The 22,367-nt window shown below is 52.9% G+C and overlaps 1 protein-coding gene across 1 annotated transcript in view; it reads left to right on the top strand.

The window, feature by feature from the left end:
* HMGXB3 (HMG-box containing 3) overlaps positions 1–22,367 on the top strand; it is a 28,677-nt gene that overhangs the window by 3,342 nt on the left and 2,968 nt on the right. Inside the window, 16 exon segments of the mRNA XM_068162360.1 lie at positions 20–118; positions 2,204–2,335; positions 5,816–6,228; positions 6,587–6,762; positions 7,047–7,144; positions 7,679–7,777; positions 8,254–8,403; positions 11,998–12,299; positions 15,499–15,626; positions 16,614–16,745; positions 16,997–17,181; positions 17,768–17,987; positions 19,407–19,540; positions 19,945–20,061; positions 21,415–21,444; positions 21,446–21,625. Coding sequence (XP_068018461.1) covers positions 20–118; positions 2,204–2,335; positions 5,816–6,228; positions 6,587–6,762; positions 7,047–7,144; positions 7,679–7,777; positions 8,254–8,403; positions 11,998–12,299; positions 15,499–15,626; positions 16,614–16,745; positions 16,997–17,181; positions 17,768–17,987; positions 19,407–19,540; positions 19,945–20,061; positions 21,415–21,444; positions 21,446–21,625 — 2,595 coding nt within the window.

Here is a 22,367-nt window from a genome sequence, read left to right as displayed (position 1 = left end):
CCTTTTGACTTCATTTTAGGATGCTGAAGAGAGTAGCTCCTCCACACCTGCTGCACAGTTCATTATGTTACCTTTGCCAGCTCATTCTGTGGTGGAGAACCCAGCATCAATTAAATTGGTAAGAACTTCAGAGTCTTCCGTGGGGGTTTAAGGTAGGAATAGCTTTGTCTTAAAGGTGTTAGAGCATGAAGGGTTTGATCGTGGCTCAGTTCTTAAAGATAACCCAATTTGGAGTCATCAGTTGATGTATTTCTTGCCTTTTGTGTATGCTAAGGGGGATCTCTGACTTCTCTGAGTGTCTTACAAGGGCCTGTTTCTGCTCCTCAAGGAGTTCTTGGAAACAAGTGCAGTAGATAATGCTGCCCCAACACACCTGACCAACAGCAGTCTCTGTGTTGCCCTTTTCAGGGTCTGTGTAGCCAACTATGTCCTCTGGATGCACATTTGTCTTCATAAAATACCAGTGTCCATCTCTTTAAGGGCAAGAAGCTGCTCTTGTGACAGGAAAACTGAGCTCCCCAGTCTCATGTCTCTTTGCCCATGTGACAAGAGAGGAGCTGGGACCTAGGATTCTGAGAACCTGTGTGAAAGGTTGTGTGGCCCACTGTATGAGAGGGAGCAGTGACTGACCACTCCAGCCAGCTGTATCTCTCTAGCCATTGTAGGACTGCATTGTATGCTCAGCACTGCAGCTCCTTGTGTAGCACAAGCCAGAATCAAATCCTGTTTCCTGTGTCCTCTGTGCTTCCAGCTGGTGGAAAACTGCAGATATTTATAGTGGTGCACAGTGTGACATTCTTCCAGATGTCTCAGGGAAATGGAAGTACCTCAGGTTTTTGAGTGTGAGAAGTGCTTGGCTTAAAGACTCCCTCAGCATTTTCATTTCTAGAAAAAGCCCCAAACACACCCAGTTAGGGACTTGGAGCACAACAGCTCCCTTGGGAGCATTGAGCAGTGAAGATTGCCAAGAGCTGCACTGGCAGAAACTCAGTGTGTTGATGCAGCTGGCTGAAATGGCAGCTTCTGCTTTAGTTCCCTTTATGGGTAGTGCCTGGTGGTGCTGCTGGTGCTACAGCCAGTTCATAGCAAGGTACTTTACAGCACCAGTGAGTGCTTGACCACTGCATCCCACAACAGACTACTGATGAAGACTGCCTCATGCTGAGTGCTTGGCTTCAGGTTTTCTCACCCTGAGTCTCTTGGTAGAATTAACCAGGTTGGAAAAGACCTTGGAGATCATCAAGGTCCAACCCATCACACAGCACCATCTAATCAACTAAACCATGGCACCAAGAGCCTCATCCAGTCTCTTCCTAAACACCTCCAGTGATGGTGACTCCACCACCTCCCTGGGCAGCACATTCCAATGGCCAATCTCTCTTTCTGGGAAGAACTTCTTCCTCACATCCAGCCTGGACCTCCCCTGGCACAGTTTGAAACTGTGTCCTCTTGTTCTGGTGCTGGTTGCTTGGGAGAAGAGACCAACCCCCACCTGGCTACAGCCTCCCTTCAGGGAGTTGTAGGCTGCATTAAGGTCTCCTCTGAGCCTCCTCTTCTCCAGGCTAAGCAACCCCAGCTCCCTCAGCCTCTCCTCACAGGGCTGTGCTCCAAACCCCTCCCCAGCCTCATTGCCCTTCTCTGGACACCTTCCAGCAACTCAACATCTTTCCTAAACTGAGGGGCCCAGAACTGGACACAGGACTCAAAGTGTGGCCTGACCAGTGCTGAGTACAGGGCACAATGACTTCCCTGCTCCTGCTGGCCACACTGTTCCTGATCTGGGCCAGGATGCCCTTGGATCACTCTTGCCTCAGTGTGGGCCACTCTGAATCGTTTTGGTATCTTAGGACTTTTTCTATCCTCTTGTGACTTTTCATGTTCATAAGAGGGCTGTTACATCACTGTAAGTGCAAGGCTGGGCTCTCCAGCAGGTTATTTGCATTGTTCATCCCTGCTGACCTCTGCTCTAAACTCCAGGGATGGTGAGGGCCCTTGTGTGGTGGATGGAGCGTTTAGACTCGGAGCAGTTACGACGCTGACTCACTCTGATCAGACTGTGGTGACTGATAGTGAAAGGAATACTAGTGCAGAGCTGGTGGTTTGTTGGATGTTTGTAAAGTGCTAGGGAGGAAAAGGGGAGCAGTGAGCACAGCTTTGGGGGTTTTCAGCTCTGCAGAGAAATTGTTGTCTCTTCTTGTTTCAGACCACCACCTACACTCGCAGGGGACATGGCAATTGCACCAACCCTGGCTGTTCCTTCACTTATGTCACCAGGCACAAGCCACCCAAATGCCCAGCATGTGGGAACTTCCTGGGAGGGAAATGGATCCCAAAGGTAAAGCTGTCTTTCCCTCCTGACTTTCAGACAGAAAGTGCTTTTGTTGTTGTTGTTTGTGGCTGCCTGTGGTATTTCTAGACCTGGAGGTCAAGCACAGGAGGTCAGATATGCCAGGACTGATCTCGTGCTTCTGTTCCAGTGCTTGTGCTGGAGCAAGTCTCTGTGCAGAGCACACTTGGTCAAGGTGAGACAGGCCTGAAATCATCACCTTTGGGTAAAGATGCCACTTGGATTGGTGTCAGAATAGATGGAGCTGCCTTTGGTGACTCCCTCATTGAGAGAAAGCTTCTTCTGTCCCTCTGCCTGCACACTCATTGTTCTGGGCTGGAAGGCACTGCCTGTTCTTCCCTAGGAAGGGCTACAGCTCAGGAATTTGGTTAAACCATTTGTTTTGTGGTAATTTATTGGTGTTTGAAGGTGTTCTACAAATTGAGGCTTTCTGTGGTCTTTCAAAACTGATCTTTCCACAGAAATGAGGAGCAGCTCTCACCCTTAGCAGGTATGTGGGTCCTTGGGAGGCAGCTACTGCTGAAGCTGATCCAGCAGAAGCTGAAGTGGTGTTGGGTCCTCTTGACTCCTGACCATGGCTGGTTGTTCATGGTGTTCTGAATGTTTGCTGGAAGCAATGTCCAAGGTGGTGTGAGGTTGGTTTGAGTGGAAAAGTCTTTCTCCATGTGACACTTACTCTGCTGGAGTTGCTGGCATCTTTGCCAGCTGTGCACAGCAGAAAACTCACTGCTAAAACCTTGGCAGTGTCAAGGTAACTGGTCAGCTCTGAACAGTTGTGTGCTCATTAAATGTCTCTCTGAAACAAAGGCTTCTCAGGCCTTGCTGGAGGATGCTGCCAGTGTGAAAATTTGCCTTTCATTCAGTGGCTTTCTATGAATTGTAGAATCTCAGAATGGTCTGGGTTGGAAGGGACCTCCAAAGGTCATCCAGTCCAACCCCTTGCAGTCAGCAGGGACTAGACCCTAGAGCCCTGTTGAGCCTCACCTTGAATATCTCCAAGGGATGAGGCCTCAACTACCTCCCTGGGCAACCTGTTCCAGTGTTCCACTACCCTCATGGTAAAGAACCTGCAGTCAGCAGGGACATCCTCCACTAGATCAGGTTGCCCAGAGCCCTGTTGAGCCTCACCTTCAATATCTCCAAGGGATGAGGCCTCAACCACCTCCCTGGGCACCCTGTTCCAGTCTTCCACTACCCTCATGGTAAAGAACCTGTTCCTTTATGGATTTGGATTTGAATGGATTTGCTCTGAACCTCCTCTGTTTTGTGTCTAGATCCATAAAACCTTTAGGGGCAAGGACTTTAGGGCCAGAGCTGGTTTAGGCAGCTTACAGCCTCCCTGGTGTTGGAGCTGATGGCTGTGTGGCTGTACAGAGAGTGGTGATGGCCTCTCAGCTTTTGTTCTGTAAACCTGCTGCAGTGGGTGGCTGGCTGGCTGCAAACCCATGTGTTGTGCCTGCAAATGGCACACGTGTGCTCCTCTTAAACCCTGCACTGATCAGCACTGAAGGGTTTTACAGGCAGTTTTCTTTCCCTTTGAGTATTATTCTGCCTTGCTGGGAGCATGATTGCACAAACAGTGCCACTTGTTTGTGTGGTGCCATGCCTTGGGAAAAACAGGCACCAGCAGATTTGGGTCTTCTGGGGGTTTCAAACTGGCAATAACACCAATGGAACTGAAAATAAATGTGTACAGATCTTCCTGTTCCTTAGGGAGGAAGGGGACTAGCTTGGAAGATGTCTGGTTTTAAACCAGAGCCAGAGAGTGGTGGTGAATGGTGCCACATCCAGCTGGCAGCCAGGCACCAGTGGTGTGCCCCAAGGGTCAGTGCTGGGCCCTGTGCTCTTTAACATCTTCATTGATGATCTGGATGAGGGCATTGAGTCCATCAGCAGTAAATTTGCTGATGACACCAAGCTGGGGGCAGGAGTTGATCTGCTGGAGGGCAGAGAGGCTCTGCAGAGGGACCTGGACAGGCTGGGCAGATGGGCAGAGGCCAAGGTCAGGAGATTGAACACATCCAAGTGCCAGGTTCTGCACATTGGCCACAGCAACCCCATGCAGAGCTACAGGCTGGGGTCAGAGTGGCTGAGAGCAGCCAGGCAGAGAGGGACCTGGGGGTGCTGGTTGATGGTAGGCTGAACATGAGCCTGCAGTGTGCCCAGGCAGCCAGGAGGGCCAATGGCATCCTGGCCTGCATCAGGAACAGTGTGGCCAGCAGGAGCAGGGAGGTCATTCTGCCCCTGTACACTGCACTGGTTAGGCCACACCTCGAGTCCTGTGTCCAGTTCTGGGCCCCTCAGTTTAGGAAGGAGGTTGACTTGCTGGAATGAGTCCAGAGAAAGGCAACGAAGTTGGTGAGGAGCTTGGAACACAGCCCTGTGAGGAGAGGCTGAGGGAGCTGGGGTTGCTTAGCCTGGAGAAGAGGAGACTCAGGGGTGACCTTATTGCTCTCTACAACTCCCTGAAGGGAGATTGTAGACAGGCAGAGGTTGGTCTCTTCTCCCAGGCAACCAGCACCAGAACAAGAGGACACAGTCTCAGGCTGTGCCAGGGGAGGTTTAGGCTGGAGGTTAGGAAGAAGTTCTACACAGAGAGAGTGATTGCCCATTGGAATGGGCTGCCTGGGGAGGTGGTGGAGTCACCATCATTGGAGGTGTTCAGGAGGAGACTTGCTGGGGTGCTTGGTGCCATGGGTTAGTTGATTAGGTGGGTTGGATTGGTTGATGGGTTGGATGTGATGATCTTGAAGGTCTCTTCCAACCTGGTCTGGTCTGGTCTGTTCTATTCTATTCTATTCTAAACACCTAGGATGTCCTTCTGAGTATGAACTCTGTAGAGGGCTCAGAATCAATGTGTTTATCATGCCAGAAACTCTTGACTCTCTTTTGGTGTCTTTTTGACAGATTAGTGATGGATTATTCCATCATTCCCTTGCTGATGCAGCCTTAGTCTTTTTCTGAAGGTCAAAAGCTCTCCTTAAGCAGTGCTCTCATTCCCAGCTCACTCAGATGCCTGCTTTTCTGAGTGCTTGTATCCAAAAGACCCAAGTTCTCTGTCTAGCTGCCTTTGGCTCCTCAGCAGTGTGGAAGAACAGGCAGTGTTGGAGAGCTGAAGCTGTGGAAGGGGAATGTTAGAGGGGCTGGTGGGTGAGTTTGTGGCGCTGATGCTGGTGGTGCCATGTGAGGGGCTTTACAAAAGGGACAATTCTCCAAAGTAAACAGCCTCTAAAAATAATGCAGGAAAGGCCAGGAGGGGGGATGAAATGCTAGCAGGGCCTTTGCTGGCGTGGGAGAGGGTGCCTCTCAGCAGAAAGCCATCCATTTCCTCCTGTTTGCTGCTCACACGCTTCGGATGTTGCTGGTTTGAGCCAGCGCTAAGTAGGCCACGGCAGACCTGGGGTGTGCGGAGGGAACTTATCCGTGAAAGCCTCAGCTCTGGAACGTGACTGCCTCTCTTGTTTCCAGGAAAAGCAAGCCAAAAGCAAACCTGAGCCAAGTTCAGGCACCTCTCTCAAAACTCCAGCAGCCAAAAGAGGCCAGCAGTCAGCGTTCTCAGAACCAGCAGCTGGTAGCGAGGGCACCTCCAGGTCTGCCCTGGAAAGCTCTGAAGCCGTCAGCCAGCTGCTGAGCGCTGTGCCCGCTGGAGGCCAGGCACGGGACAGCGAGTGGGAGGAAGTCATCGTCTCGGAGGCTCACGTTCTTGCCGACAGCGTGCTTGCTGAAGACAAAGGGGGCGCTGTGGGAGTGACCCTGGGCCAGGAGAGCCACCAGCAAGGAGAGTCCTCTTCAGAGCAGGCAGAAAGGGAGAGCGCAGGGCTGGGGATGCTGCCGGCCTTGGAGGTGCCTGGTGCAAATGCCTCTGCAAAAAAACCAGGGGGGTGAGTCAGTTCTCCATATGCTGTGGGGATGTCTGCTGTGTGCTGAGGGGATGGATCCAAGAGATTGAAGGCTCTTGGCAGTGCTTCCTGTAAGACCTGCTCTGTTTGTTGTCTGTCTTCTGCTGGTTCAGGATCGTTCCTTTGAGATTGTTTTGGCCATCAGAGCTAATTTTGTTCCTTTTCAAGTGACAATTAAACTGTAGTCACAGGGCAGATGTACCCTCAGCCCTACTTCTCCTTTCTGCTTCAGTTGCTGTGGTTATTGTGCTAATAAAGCACAGCTCAAGAAAGAGAAGAAAATTGAGGCCAAGGGGGGAATTGGTGGAATTTTCTCCTAATTGTAGCTCTTATCTTTCAGGATGGATGCTCCAGCTGCCACACACAAAGGACAAGAAGTAAAGAGTAAACCAAGACCCAAGCCCTCCTTGCTGGCTGCAGCAAGACCCATGAGAGCCATTCTGCCAGCTCCAGCCAGCGTGGGGAGAGAAGCCAGCAGCGAGCAGCCTGGCAGCAGACAGGCCTTCCCAACCACTGGTAAAAGCAGTATTCTCTGGTGTGCTCTGGCAGTGGTTGTCTTTTCTCATCACAGTGAAGTGGTCTCTGCCAAACATTGAGCTGTGTCTGAAGGGACATAGTGAGCTAGGCTAGGAGAAACCACTCTTCCTTTCTGAGAGTGCAGTGAATGAGCCAGGGAACCCCTGCTTGGGTCACCTGGGGTGCAGAGGAGAAACCTCACGTGACTCTGGTGACATTTACCAACGATGTCAGAATGAATCTTTTCTCCTGTCTAACTTGCTGCATCCTTTTCTTCCTTCAAGACAAACATTCCCCTGTGAGAACATCAGGCTTGAAGCCCAGCACCCTGAAGCAGCTGGGCCAGTCGATTCTGCAGCCCCCGAGCGCCGAGGAGCGAAAGGTGCCTGTGGTTTGTTCCTCACATGCAAATGCATTGCCTGGGTTGGCTTCTTGTATTGACCCTGGTGCTGGGTATGACCTGAGTGGTGAGAAACAGAACATAGGCACTTAGGAGCCGTGTGATGGTGAGACCTGTGCCTGACAGGTTTAGTGACCTGGCTGGGAAGCAGCACAGGTGCTGGGTGGTTGAGGGTGGGAGCTGAGCTGAGAGATGCTGTTGGACAATTCTTCTGTTGGTTACTTTGAGAACCTCCCAGCTACTTCCAGCAAATGTGTCAAGGATCTGCTAGTGCTTTGATAATCTGACATGCAATACTGAGTCTCTCACCTGTGAAGCAGGACAAGTGCTGGCATGCTTCTGTTTGAATTGCAGTGCCTTGGGATGTGAAACAGGGTCTTGTAGTCCTCTGATGACAAATGAACGTGAACTGATTCCTTGAGGGGGACAAAAGATGCTAATAGTATTGCTTACAGAATGTGTATCTTCAGCAGCAGGTGTCTCACTGGTGGTGTTTTTTCTGCTTTCAATCTCTAGCTCCAGAGTGCTTTGACCAGCAGAGCTCCTCAGGTTAAAGTAGTGGAGGTCAAACCAGAGCTGTTCCCTTCCTACAAGTACAGCTGCACTGTAACTTTGGTGAGGATTTTTCAGAAGGCTCTGGCCTGTGCCTTGGGGTGTGTCATCTCTGGGAGGAGAGTGTTCTGTGGCTTGTGTTGTACTGACTTGCAGAGCTCTGTCTCATATTTAGTGTCAGGCAACCTGTACTTGGTGTCATCTGCTAACCTCCCCCCCGGTGACTGCACCCTGCTGCAGTCACGTTTGAGGCCTTGCTAAGAACAGGACTTTCCTTTGTGTCATAGCATAGTCCCCATGCCCCACTTAAGATCTGCCCAGAGGATCAGTGGTGTCTGAATGAATTTCCTGCATGCTTGTGGTTTCTGAGAATGTTTTGAGTGCCAGTGAAAGCATTCTGTGCAAAGTGGCAGGGGCTGCTGTTTGACCTGCAAACAAGGTGGGGGAAAGCCTGTGGCATTCAAGCAGGCCTTTCTGGAATCCTCTTTTGTCATTTTAAAGATCAAGGTCAGCAAACTGCTTTTGTTTTGTCGTTTCAGGACTTGGGATTGGCAACCTCCCGTGGCAGAGGGAAATGCAAGAACCCCTCCTGTAGCTACGTGTACACAAACAGGCACAAGCCTCGAGTCTGTCCCAGCTGTGGATACAATCTTGCCAAAGACAGAGCTGAGAAAACAGCAAAATCTCTGGTAGGGCTCAGGAGGGTTTGCCTCATCAAATGGCTGCTGTGGGGTGGGCAGGGCAGGACCTTTGTTTGCCAAGTGCCCGTGGGAGCGTGCTCGTTAGAGCTTTTCCCGGTGGGGCAGTTGGTGCTGGGTGCCTCCTGGTACTGCCACATTAGTTACACTTCCAGTGTCCAGAAGGTCCAACCCAGTAGGTGGACACAGGAAACAGTGTATTTCTTACCCATAATGTCCTGTGCCCTATAAATCCATCTGCAAAGTCATTCTCTTCCTCTGTCTTCCCTCTCTGCTCCCGTGGGAGATGCTCCTTACTGGGGAGTGGTGGGGGAATATCTCTGCCCTGCTAGGCCTGGCTAGGCCTAATGCCAGGAGGAGAAGGGGGGGGTGGCAGTCTCAGACCTGGCCAGCCTGAGACTTGCCTGGCAGTGGGGGGGAAGAAGGAGCCCTGGGGGTTTTGGGTATACTCTCAGGTGGGGAGAAGGGAAGTGTTGGGAGGCTTTTGGGTGTGCTGTAGGGGACTCTGTAGGCTTTGGGATTCTTTTGTCCCTGTGCTTTGTAGCTTCTGCACAACACTTGCTGCTTTTTCCATCACTTTTGCAGTCCATTTGTGTGAGTGTCATTCTTTTGCCCCTTTCAGGGGCAAGAGAGGCTCTGCCTGGCCTCAAACCAGGGCACTAAGGGAATAATGTCCTCTTGGAAGTGCTTGTGACGGTGTTTGTACCAGCCAGCTCCTGCCACAGGGGTGCTTCCAGCTGGGAATGGCTCTGAGCGTGCTCAGTTCTACCACTGGATGTCTCTGTAGCTTACAAATCCTTCCAGCCTGCCGGTGCTTGCTGGGGAAACCACCCTTGAAGTCACTTTTGTTGTGTCAGCTTTGTTGAAGGTCAGGCTTCAAGAAACTCCCAGCTGGGCTTTGCTTTGGGGCACTGGAGGTGTTCAGGAAGAGGCTGGATGAGGCACTTGGTGCCATGGTTTAGTTGATGAGATGGTGCTGGGTGATAGGTTGGACTCCATGATCTCAAAGGTATTTTCCAACCTGGTTACTTCTATTCTGTTTATTCTAATGTCAATTATTATTGCCTCTGCTCTCTACAGCTACCTGAAAGGAAGTTGGAGTTCAGCTACTTCCTTACAGGTAGTTGTAGCCAAGTGGGGGTTGGTCTGTTCCCTGAGGCAACCAGCATGAGAACAGGAGGACACAGTCTCAAGCTGTGCCAGGGGAAGTTCAGGCTGGAGGTGAGGAGAAAGTTCTTCCCAGAAAGAGAGATTGGCCTTTGGGATGTGCTGCCCAGGGAGGTGGTGGAGTCCCCATCCCTGGAGGTGTTGAAGAGGGGATTGGAGGTGGCACCTGGAGCCATGGTTCAGTTAGTCATGAGGTGTTGGGTGCCAGGTTGGACCTGATGATCTCTGAGGTCTTTTCCAACCTTATTGATTCAATGGTTCTATGGTTAGAGCTTCCTATTCCTGGGGGTTTGGAGTGCAGCCTCCAGCCTGAATTTATTGCTGGCTGTAGTTGTTGTCTTTTTGCTGTTGTTCATTTTTCTCCAGTGTGTGGCTGCCAATAATGAATTCTGAGTTTTGCTTGAGGTGATTCCTGCCTTGGAGGTCTCAAGGGGTAGCTTTGCTCATACAGAATTGTTTGGTTTTTCAAAGAGACCCTGTCCTGTTCTTAGCTGAAATGTCCTCTCAGCACGAGAGGCAGCCAACCTTTTAGCCCCCTGTGGTGGTAAAAGGGCTCTTCCACTTGATTTTGTTTGTTGGTGGTTGGTTGGTTGGTGTTTCCTCTTGGAGAAGTGACATTGTGCAGTGTTTCCAAACAAAGTGGGGTGGCCTGTGTGAAAGCTGCACGTAAGCAGCTGCGGCAGGAACAGCAGCCTGCTGAGCTCAGCTCGCGTTTGGAGAGGCACGAGGCTTTGTGTCTTCCTCATTTGGCTGCTGCTGTATCTTCTGGCCCTTGATGTGTTCAACCACTCCTGATGTGCAGTTTGTTGCTGTCTCTGGGCTGTGGGCTGATCATTTCTCTCGCTGCTAGGCGAGACAGAAAAGCAGGTTGAGGTGTGGGCAGGAGAGTTGAAGTGATTGAACAGATCAGCCTCTTTGTCTGCTGAGTCACCTGGATTCTTCCCCTGTGCATTTTGCCTTGATGGCCTGTGTGTGTTGGGGGTCTGTGTCTGAGGACCATAGCTGATCAGTTGTAGCTGATTAGTGCAGCCAATACTTTGCAGCTCCTAGCTCTCCTTTTAGCACTTGTCTGCTCTAGCTTCTGGAGGGGAGTGCAGGCTGCCATGGCTGCATGAGAGTTATACAGGAGAATGTGCCTGATAACCTCTGGAGAGAGGCAGTAACTATTGCCAGGCTTATAGGAAGTGTTTCTACACCTGTTTGGGGGCTGTCTTCACCCTCTTGGACCCCAATGCCTGCAGTGGTGCTCCAGCTCAGTGGCAAATCTGTGACCCTCCAGCAGTGTTACAGGAGCTCCTAAACACTGGGCTTCAAGAAGGTATTTTTGGTGAAGTAACTTAGGCTTGAAGCTGCTGTCTGGAGTCAATGATTGAGCAGTGGAGTCCAAGCCAACTCTGCTGGGTTTCAAAGGTTCTCAGTTTTTCTTGATTCTCTTTATGGCTTCTCCATTGCCACTCTCTTGTCTGAGTTCTTTGGGGTTCATTGTAGTTCATCTCCTGGCTTGCTTAGTTGAATGTGTGGAAGTTTGCAGATTGGGAGCAGGAGTTGATCTGTTAGAGGGTAGGAGGGCTCTGCAGAGGGACCTTGCCAGGCTGGACAGATGGGCAGAGTCCAACGGGATGGCATCTAACAAGTCCAAGTGCCAGGTGCTGCACTTTGGCCACAACAACCCCAGGCAGTGCTACAGACTGGGGTCAGAGTGGCTGAGAGCAGCCAAACAGAGAGGGACCTGGGGGTGCTGATTGACAGTAGGCTGAACATGAGCCTGCAGTGTGCCCAGGGGGCCAAGAAGGCCAATGGCATCCTGGCCTGCATCAGGAACAGTGTGGCCAGCAGGAGCAGGGAGGTCATTGTGCCCCTGTACTCAGCACTGGTTAGGCCACACCTTGAGTCCTGTGTCCAGTTCTGGGACCCTCAATTCAAGAAGGACATTGAGAGACTTGAATGTGTCCAGAGAAGGGCAACAAGGCTGGGGAGGGGTCTGGAGCACAGCCCTGTGAGGAGAGGCTGAGGGAGCTGGGGTTGCTTAGCCTGGAGAAGAGGAGGCTCAGGGCAGACCTTCTTGCTGTCTACAACTCCCTGCAGGGAGGTTGGAGCCAGCTGGGGGTTGGGCTCTTCTCCCAGGCGGCCAGCACCAGAACAGGAGGACACAGTCTCAGGCTGTGCCAGGGGAGGTTTAGGGTGGAGGTGAGGAGAAAGGTCTTCACAGAGAGAGTTGTTTGCCATTGGAATGTGCTGCCCAGGGAGGTGATGGAGTCTGAGTCTCTGTCCCTGGAGGTGTTCAAGAGGGGATTGGATGAGGCACTTAGAGCCATGGAGTAGTTGTCAGGAGGTGTTGGGTGCCAGCTTGGACCTGATGATCTCTGAGGTCTTTTCCAACCTTATTGACTCTGTGTTTCTGTTTGCCTTGCTTCCTAGGAGGTCAGTCCAGGTCAGCCTGCTGTGCTGAACACCAGTGAGCCCCTCAGCCCCTCCCAGAAGGAGACCCAGCGGCAGTCCACCCTGCAGCTGCTGCGCAAGGTAACGCAGATCCCCGAGAGCGAGTCGGAGCTGGCCGAGGTCTTTGCGCTCATCCAGGAACTCAACAGCTCGCGCCTCATCCTCTCCAACGTGAGTGAGGAGACAGTCACCATAGAGCAGACCTCCTGGTCAAACTACTATGAGTCTCCAGCTGCGCAGTGCCTCCTCTGTGGCAGCCCTCTGTTCAAAGGGGGACAGAAGTAAGACTCTGTTTTGGACTTGTGACTCTTTGCAACCTCGCGCTGTTGTTCCCTGTGGCCAAAGGGCCTGAAGCACTGCTTGGCTGTAGCCCCCTGTGCTGAGGCTGCTGCCAGTGACACTTCAGTGAGCTGCCTGTGCCTGGAAGGCCTCTAGCTGCTTAGGGACAAGCTGCTTCTGTTCCTCCTGTGCGGTGGAGTTTGTCATAGTAGTACCATAGTATCAGTCAGAGTTGGAAGGGACCACAAGGATCATCTAGTTCCAACCCCCCTGCCATGGGCAGGGACACCCCACACTAGATCAGCCTGGCCAGAGCCTCACCCAGCCTGGGCTTAAACACCTCCAGGGACAGGGCCTCAACCACCTCCCTGGACAACCCATTCCAGGGCTTCACCACTCTCATGGGGAAGAACTTCCTCCTCACCTCCAGCCTGAATCTCCCCACCTCCAGCTTCATTCCATTCCCCCTAGTCCTATCACTACCTGAGATCCTGAGAAGTCCCTTCCCAGCCTTCTTGTAACCCCCTTCAGATACTGGAAGGCCACAATTAGGTCACCTTGGAGCCTTCTCTTCTGCAGACTGAACAGCCCCAACTCCTTCAGTCTGTCCTCATAGCAGAGCAGCTCCAGCCCTCTGCTCATCCTCGTGGCCTTTCTCTTTGCCCCTTCCAGCACCTCCAGATCCCTCTTGTAATAGGGGCTCCAGAACAGGATGCAGTACTCCAGGTGGGGTCTCAGTAGAGCAGTTAGCATTTCCTTGCAGCAGGAGAGCTTGATCAGAGAGTGACTGCTAAGTCTAGATGGAGTTGTTGGTGGTTTGGTTTTTTTCCCTCTTGAAACTGAGGTTTTTCTCATTACTCATCCCTTCTTTGTGTTCCCAGTCTGCTGTTTTGAGGCTGACAGAGGCAAAGTTGTGGGATCCTAGATGTGCATTATGTGCTTTCCCTTTCGTCTCTCTGCCTGATCTGAATGTTTCCTGTGTGGATCTTTCTGCTTGTGATGTTTTCATTCTTTCCCTGGCTCAGCGTGGGCTTGAGTAAATCCTTTCTTTGGAACAAATCCCCCAGTCAAAAGCTGTCAGAAACTACCAGGGTACAGGCTGGATTACCTTTAGAATAAACCAAACCAAACCAAACCAGGTTGGAAGAGACCTTCAAGATCATCGTGTCCAACCCATCAACCAATCCAACCCACCCAAACAGCTAACCCATGGCACCAAGCACCCCATCAAGTCTCCTCCTGAACACCTTCAATGACGGCGACTCCACCACCTCCCCGGGCAACCCGTTCCATAGCGCAATCACTCTTTCTGTATAGAACTTCTTCCTAACATCCAACCTGAACCTCCCCTGGCGCAGCTTGAGACTGTGTCCTCTTGTTCTGGTACTGGGTGCCTGGGAGAAGAGACCATCATCAGCCTGTCTACAACCTCCCTTCAGGTAGTTGTAGAGAGCAAGAAGGTCTCCCCTGAGCCTCCTCTTCTCCAGGCTAAGCAGCCCCAGCTCCCTCAGCCTCTCCTCATAGGGCTTGTGTTCCAAACCCCTCACCAACTTTGTTGCTCTTCTCTGGACTCGTTCCAGCAAGTCTGGACTCGTTCCTTCACCAGGTCTGTGGAGAAGCCTGGAGGATGGCTCCTCACTGGCTCTGCCACACATCCTCCTGTTGCTGAAAGCCTGAGCTGAGATGTTTTCCACAGCAAGATCATAGAATTGGTAGGGTTGGAAGGGACCTCAAGGCTCAGCCAGCTCCAACCCCCCTTCCAGGATCTGAAGGGGGCCTACAGGAAGGCTGGGGAGGGACTGCTCAGGATCTCAGGTAGTGATAGGACTAAGGGGAATGGAATGAAGCTGGAGGTGGGGAGATTGAGGCTGGAGGGGAGGAGGAAGTTCTTCCCCATGAGAGTGGTGAAGCCCTGGAATGGGTTGTGCAGGGAGGTGGTTGAGGCCCCATCCCTGGAGGTGTTTAAGCCCAGGCTGGCTGAGGCTCTGGGCAGGCTGATCTAGTGTGGGGTGTCCCTGCCCATGGCAGGGGGGGTGGAACTAGATGATCCTTGTGCTCCCTTCCAGCCCTGACTGATACTAAGATACCATGACATCTCACACCACAGCAGGTTGCTCACAGCCACATCCAGCCTGGCCTTCAAAACCTCCAGGGATGAGGCCTCCACCACCTCCCTGGGCAACCTGTGCCAGTCTCTCACCACCCTCCTGGGGAAGAACTTCCTAACATCCAGTCTGGATCTACCCATCTCTAGCTTTGCTCCATCCCCAGTTTGCTGTTGTGTTTCTTTCTTCAGCCAAGAAGATTTTCTTGGTACCCAGTAAGGATGTTTGCTTTGGGCCAGGCCAGTACTAGTTGAGGTTCTTGCAGCAGAGATGCTTTTTGTACTCTGGACTGGTTTTGCAGAGCAGTGCTATCTGAAGGAGCTGAGCCTGCTTAGTTTGAGGAGGAAGAGGCTAAGAGTGGACCTCATCTCTCTCTACAGCCACCTGACAGGATGTTGTGGGGAGGTTGGTGCTGGTCTCTCCTCACAGGTGCTAGAACAAGAGGGAATGGCCTCAAGCTGCCACTGGGTAGGGTTAGACTGGACACTAGGAAACATTTTCTGCCCAGCAAGAGTGGTCAGGCAGTGGGATGTGCTGCCCAGGGAGGGGTTGAGTCCCCAGCCCTGGATGTGTTTAAAGGTGGTTTGGATGTGATGCCTGGGGATATGGTTCATGGAGCAGGGGCAATGGCTGGAGCTGGTGATCCCAGGGCTCTTTTCCAGCCTGCATGATTTTATGGTTCTGTGATCTTGCACCCCTGTCCCTCTCCTTGTAACTTGCTTGTCTCTCACCTTTGTAGTCTGCCTCCTCAGCAGCTGTACTGCAGAGGAGCAGCCCTCTGTGACCCTCTGTGTGTGCAGGGGCAGGCTGTCACCAGTTGCTGCCCCACAGCAGTGGGGCTGATGTTTCCCCAGGGCTGTTGATACTCTCCATACTGCATGGCAGATGTATGGAGCTGGAGAGATGTGGCAGTGCTGTTAACAGGATGTGAGCAGTGACCTGACTCTGCCAGGGGACTCCATCTTAAAATGGAGCTGGTGTGAAATGGTGTGGGCTGGCTTGGGCTCACCTCCCCTGGAACACCTGAACTTGCTGCAGGACTGGACTGGCAACCCTGTTGACTGGACTCTGAGTTGTCTTTTGTTGTCTGTTGCAGTTCCCTTGCTGGTCCTCAGGAGTGCTGGCTGCTGACAGCAAATAGGTTACAGGTGGTTACAGCTCAGGTCAAAGTGTGCATGAACCTCCAGTGTCTGGCCCTCCATAGCTTCACTGATATTTACACAGGTAGGAAAAAGGTCAGCACACCAGCTTGGAGTGTGACTGCAGCCTAGGCCCTTGAGCTGCCCTGGGAGTGTATCAGATCATTGTCTGCTCAGAAAAATCTATTCCTTGCTCCAGGGCATGAAACTTCAGTTTGGTTTGGCTTGCACTGCTCTGGGTCTTCTGCAAGCAAATCCTCATCACTGAGGAAAAGCAGCTACAAGGGCTTCAGGGAGGGGAGGGGGCTCTGTGCCTGGCTTCAGGGAGCGGGGGGGCTCTGTGCCTGGCTTCAGGGAGGGGAGGGGGCTCTGTGCCTGGCTTCAGGGAGGGGAGGGGGCTCTGTGCCTGGCTTCAGGGAGTGGAGGGGGCTCTGTGCCTGGCTTCAGGGAGTGGAGGGGGCTCTGTGCCTGGCTTCAGGGAGGGGAGGGGGCTCTGTGCCTGCCTTCAGGGAGGGGAGGGGGCTCTGTGCCTGCCTTCAGGGAGGGGAGGGGGCTCTGTGCCTGGCTTCAGGGAGGGGGGCCATGCCTGCCTTCAGGGAGGGGAGGGGGCTCTGTGCCTGCCTTCAGGGAGGGGAGGGGGCTCTGTGCCTGCCTTCAGGGAGGGGAGGGGGCTCTGTGCCTGCCTTCAGGGAGGGGAGGGGGCTCTGTGCCTGGCTTCAGGGAGGGGGCCATGCCTGGCTTCTCCTCTGTGTAAGTGGTGAATGGTGGCTTGTGCAAGGCAGCCCCTGAGCTCATCGTAGCCAAAGGAACCTCTGCAGAGATCTCAGTGTTGGCTGGGGGGAGACTCAGTGGCAGGCACTGTGGGCCTCCTGCAAGGCAGGATGGAGCTGAGGAGATTGGCTGCTGCTCCTTACAGCCTTTTGAGGGTGAAGGCACGTCTGTGAAAGGAGCTGACCTTGCTCATGGTTGGAAGGAGCTCTCTAGCTGATTCCTCTGAACATAAGTAAGGAGCCTGTTTGTTTGGGGAAGATCTGCACCCCTGCAGCCCATGACTCTCTGGTTTCCACTGCAGGCCTTTTCAACGTGGGGAACAAGCTGCTGGTGAGCTTGGACCTTCTGTTTGCAATCCGAAACCACATTAAACTTGGAGAGGATCCCAGGGTGGCTGTTTGCAGCATTCTTGACTCTGTTCAGGAGCAGACTGGTGGGTTTTCCTCCTTGCTCTTTCCAAAGTGACCTGCTGGTGGTTGCTAGGTTATAAAAAGGCAAACCTCCCCTCTTCTGGTGTGGTTTGCTGCTGTGGAATCACTTCCTGAGCCCAGCAGCACCTCTGTAACCTTTTGTAGCAATGCTCTGTGGCACAGGTTTGGCTTTGCTCTGCTTGGGAGAGCTGTGCTTAGCTCTCTGCTGGCTTTGGGGGGTGGAGGTTCTAACAGCAGCCTCTTCTCTTGGCAGACAAAACCCTGAGCCCCGAGGAGCAGGTTCAGCTGCAGGAGCTGCTGTGCAATGGCTACTGGGCCTTTGAGTGCCTGACAGTCAGGGATTACAATGACATGATCTGTGGGATCTGTGGCATAACCCCCAAGGTGGAGATAGCCCAAAGGAATGTGGACAATGTCCTGGCACTGAAAAATATAGAGGTAGGCTTGGCATCAGCTGCACATCCTGCTCGTGTTCAGGGCAGGGCATAATGAGTTCTGCTGACTCTGTAGTGCACAGCAATTACATCAGGCCTTTGGGAGCAGCTTTCTGCTGATGCCTGTCAAGAGGATGTGGCCAGGGTGGTGATGTCTTCAGTTCCTCTTGGAGGTGTTGAGCTCTGGTTTGGGGAAAACCAAGATCCTCTGTCCCTGGACCACAGCTTGTGCCCAGCAGCCTCTGACAGTAGGGACCTTGGATGAAAGCTGCTGGCCTTGGCCTTCTTCCTTTGACACAGAGGCATTCTCTTTCTCCCCCAGCAGCACTCTCCTTGAGGTGCTGTCTTCTCTGCTGGGGAGCAAGAAGCCCTGCTGACAGGATGCAGCACATCTGCCCCTCATGCCAGATAAATGGTTTTGACTCTGGCCCAGCAAAAAGTGATTGTGGGGAGCTGCAGGAAGCTGCAGTCTTGGTGCTTGGGCTGAGCACTCTCCTGGGTAGTCCTCATGGCTCGAGGGAGGCTGACAGAAGCTGTGGCAGGGGCTGTGGTGGTGTGTGTCTGAGCAGTGTGGTTCTTGCTCTCCCTAGTTCACTTGGCCAGAGTACCTGCCATCCAGCGAGGTCAACGTGGAAGACTTCTGGTCCACGATGGAGACGGAGGTGATTGAGCAGGTGGCTTTTCCTTCCAGCATCCCCATCACAAAGTTTGATGCCTCCATTGTTGCTCCTTTCTTCCCTCCACTGATGAGAGGAGCAATGGTGATCAATACTGAGAAGGACAAGAATTTGGATGCCCAGCCAGTGCCAGGTAACTGCTGAGGTTGTGCTTGTTAAGGAGCTGCTTTGGGTGGTGGTGACCTCAGTCTTGTGGAGATACTCAGAGTTGAGGATTGATGTCCTCTGAAAGCAGGCAGGAGCACTGGGGTAAGCTCAGCTGTCCTCAGGATACTTGTCAGCTTGAGTTTTGGCCTCCCTGGTGAGGGGCCTGGAACACAAGCCCTGTGAGGAGAGGCTGAGGGAGCTGGGGTTGCTTAGCCTGGAGAAGAGGAGGCTCAGGGGAGACCTTACTGCTCTCTACAACTCCCTGAAGGGAGGTTGTAGCCAGGTGGGGGTTGGTCTCTTCTCCCAGGCAACCAGCACCAGAACAAGAGGACACAGTCTCAAACTGTGCCAGGGGAGGTTCAGGATGGATGTTAGGCAGAAGTTCTTCCCAGAGAGAGTGATTTGCCATTGGGATGTGCTGCCCAGGGAGGTGGTGGAGTCACTGTCCCTTGAGATCTTCGAGAAAAGCCTGGATGAGGCACTTGGTGCCATGGCCTGGTTGATTGGATAGGGCTGGCTGATAGGTTGGACTGGATGATCTTGGAGGTCTCTTCCAACCTGGTTGATTCTATGATCTTGAGAGCAATGGTGTGCTCTGATGCATTTGAAGCATGGGGGACCTGAGAGCACTGCACTCCAGGTGAGATAGAGTCTGCAGAACTTGAATGCCAGTCAGTGTTTGGTCTGTGTTGGACTGCTACTTGGAGCATGACAGCTGGAGGCAGTGCTTGGTATCTCAGTATCATGGTAAAGAAGTTTGTAGGGAGGCTGGGAGACAGAAGTGCTTGTCCTGACCAGTGTTGTCAGCATTCAGGATACCCAGGCATCCACTGTGTGTAAGGAGAAACCAGGAGGCAAGAAAGTTCAGATGCTTGAGAGCTAAACTTACTTAACAGCCATTTCCCTTAACGGTTTAGGTTTAAGAGGGCAAACTGGCAGGAGTAGGAGTTGGTTTGGCAGACAGGGCAACAGCTGTTTGAGAGAGCTGAGCTGCAGAAGGGCTGCATGGGCTGCAGTGGAAATGCAGCTCCAGAGGAAGAAGCAGGAGGAGATGTGGAGGGTAAGCATCACAGCAGCCTGGAGCTGCTCAGTCTGAGGTCCCATTTCTCTGTGCTCCCCTGTCACTTGCTTGTTCTCACATCAGTGCAGTTAGGCAATTAAAGGTTACAGACAGCAGTGCAGGCAAGTGCTGCTGGGCTCTGCAGCTCTGCTGGGCTCTGCCTGGTGACCTCCCTGGTGAAGGGTCTGAGGGAAGTGTGGGTTGTGATGTCCTTTGAAATAAGGCTGTTGATAGCTTTCCCTGGCTGGCAGTAGGCTGTGCACTTGCTGCTTCTGTAGAAGAAATGATTTTGGTGACTTCCCTTCCTGAGAACAAATGCTTGAGGCTTGCTTCCTGCCTTTGCAGGTAATGGGAGTGTCTTGGTGAGGCTCCTGCAGGATGAAGTCCTCAGGCTTGAGCTAATCAGCTCTTACAGTGAGGAAGAGCTGCAGAGCTTTCTGACACAGTGTGGCATCCCCTGGGAGGCTTCAGACACAAAGGTAATGGCTTGTTTGCCCACATACAAGCCTGCAGGAGTGCAGCTTCACCAGCTTTTCCCTCATTCACATTTGCCTTCATAGATAATTAACTTCTCATCTGCCTGTGCTGAGGGCAGGGGTGGGTTAGAAGTGAGTGCCTGCAGATTATAGCATAACTTACACATGGTGAAAGGAATTGCACCTTTGTGGGCTGGAAGAAAGGAAGCCTGTAATTACCTTGTCACAGGCTCAGCATCCTGTAATTGCCTGCCATCCTCACAGTGCTGAGTGTGGGGCTAGGAAGTTGCTGGGTAAAGTGCAAATTAGGGTTTGGGAGACCTGACCTGCAGCCTTCTCCCCCTTTGGAGGGGAGACTCTGTTAATTTTGGCCACATAGAGACTGTCTCTGGGGTCTGTTTTTGTAGGACCAGCTCTGCTACTCCCTCCTGACTCTCTATGAGTTTGTGCAGAATGGCTCAAGCATCACACAAGCCTCTCCTCATCACACAGGAGGGAAAATCTACAAAGTGTGTCCCCATCAGGTAAGGAAGGCCTGGAGTCAGCAGTGAGGTTTCTTCCCTTGCCTCGCTCTTCACCGTCATTAGACAGCAGCCATGGAGAGCTCCTCTGAGCCTTGGGAAGGAAACACTGCCTCAGGGGCTTGGAGTATGAGCAGTCCTGCAGGCAGTTCCAGGATCTGCTGGTGACCTGCAGCCTGGTTTAGATGTTGCTGCTGAGGTGGAGTTGAAACTCCCCTCTTCAGGAAGAAGGTGAAGGGAAAGTGCCTGAGGACAAAGCAGAATGTCTTTAGGGAAAGGAACTTCCTGCTCACTGCATCGGCTGGAGTGCCTGGAAGGAAGCTTAGGGTGCCTTGAGGACTCTGCTTTTCTTCCATAAGCTTGTCAGTTTTCTTGTGCCCTTTGGTGTCAAATGCTCTTTAACATCTTCATTGATGATCTGGATGAGGGCACTGAGTCCATCAGCAGTAAATTTGCTGATGACACCAAGCTGGGGGCAGGAGTTGATCTGCTGGAGGGTAGAGAGGCTCTGCAGAGGGACCTGGACAGGCTGGACAGATGGGCAGAGGCCAAGGGCAGGAGATTGAACACATCCAAGTGCCAGGTTCTGCACATTGGCCACAGCAACCCCAGGCAGTGCTACAGGCTGGGGTCAGAGTGGCTGAGAGCAGCCAGGCAGAGAGGGACCTGGGGGTGCTGGTTGATGGTAGGCTGAACATGAGCCTGCAGTGTGCCCAGGCAACCAGGAGGGCCAATGGCATCCTGGCCTGCATCAGGAACAGTGTGGCCAGCAGGAGCAGGGAGGTCATTCTGCCCCTGTACACTGCACTGGTTAGGCCACACCTCGAGTCCTGTGTCCAGTTCTGGGCTCCTCAGTTTAGGAAGGAGGTTGACTTGCTGGAACGAGTCTAGAGAAGGGCAACAAAGTTGGGGAGGGGCTTGGAACACAGCCCTGTGAGGAGAGGCTGAGGGAGCTGGGGTTGCTTAGCCTGGAGAAGAGGAGGCTCAGGGGAGACCTTCTTGCTGTCTACAACTACCTGAAGGGAGATTGTAGCCAGGAGGGGGTTGGTCTCTTCTCCCAGGCAAGCAGCACCAGAACAAGAGGACACAGTCTCAAGCTGTGCCAGGGGAGGTTCAGGTTGGATGTGAGGAAGAAGTTCTCTACAGAGAGAGTGATTGCCCATTGGAATGTGCTGCCCAGGGAGGTGGTGGAGTCACCATCACTGGAGGTGTTCAGGAGGAGACTTGCTGGGGTGCTTGGTGCCATGGGTTAGCTGTTTGGGTGGGTTGGATTGGTTGATGGGTTGGATGTGATGATCTTGAAGGTCTCTTCCAACCTGGTTTGGTTTATTCTAACTGACTCTCTCTCCTCCCCAGGTTGTGTGTGGCTCAAAGTACATCGTCAGGGGGGGAGAACGCCCGGGACCACGTGGACCTGCTGGTGTCCTCGCGGCACTGGCCGCCGGTGTACGTCGTTGACAGAGCCTCCTCGGTGGCACTGTGTGCAGACATCTGCTGTCCTGGCCTCACTGCCCAGATGTGGGGCAAAAACCAGGGCTGCTTCTCTGACCCCATGGAACCTCCAACGGTTAGTTCTTGGTTCTTGCCCTCCTCTGCTCCCTGCTGTGCCAGTCACAGTCTCACAGCATCACCAAGGTTGGAAGAGACCTCAAAGATCATTGAGTCCAACCTAGCACCACAGACCTCATGACTAGACCATGGCACCAAGTGCCACATCCAATCCCCTCTTGAACACCTCCAGGGATGGTGACTCCACCACCTCCCTGGGCAGCACATTCCAATGACCAATGACTCTCTCAGTGAAGAACTTTCTCCTCACCTCCAGCCTAAACTTCCCCTGGCACAGCTTGAGACTGTGTCCTCTTGTTCTGGTGCTGGCTGCCTGGGAGAAGAGACCAACTCCCTCCTGGCTACAACCTCCCTTCAGGTAGTTGTAGGGAGCAATGAGGTCTCCCCTGAGCCTCCTCTTCTCCAGGCTAAACAACCCCAGCTCCCTCAGCCTCTCCTCACAGGGCTGTGCTCAAGGCCTCTCCCCAGCCTTGTTGCCCTTCTCTGGACACCCTCAAGTGTTTTGATGTCCTTCCTAAACTGAGGGTCCCAGAACTGGACACAGGACTCAAGGTGTGGCCTAACCAAAGCAGAGTCCAGGGGCAGAATGACCTCCCTGCTCCTGCTGGCCACACTGTTCCTGATGCAGGCCAGGATGCCATTGGCCTTCTTGGCCCCCTGGGCACACTGCTGGCTCATGTTTAGGCAGCTGTCGCTCTGCACCCCCAGGTCCCTCTCTGTTTGGCAGCTCTCAGCCACTC

Source organism: Melanerpes formicivorus, unplaced genomic scaffold, assembly GCF_026170545.1.
Source record: "Melanerpes formicivorus ecotype bairdi unplaced genomic scaffold, bMelFor1.0.p_v2 SCAF_2, whole genome shotgun sequence".
Taxonomy (NCBI): Eukaryota; Metazoa; Chordata; class Aves; order Piciformes; family Picidae; genus Melanerpes; species Melanerpes formicivorus.
Note: the sequence above shows the minus strand (reverse complement) of the source record. Positions and strands in the feature narration are given on the sequence as shown.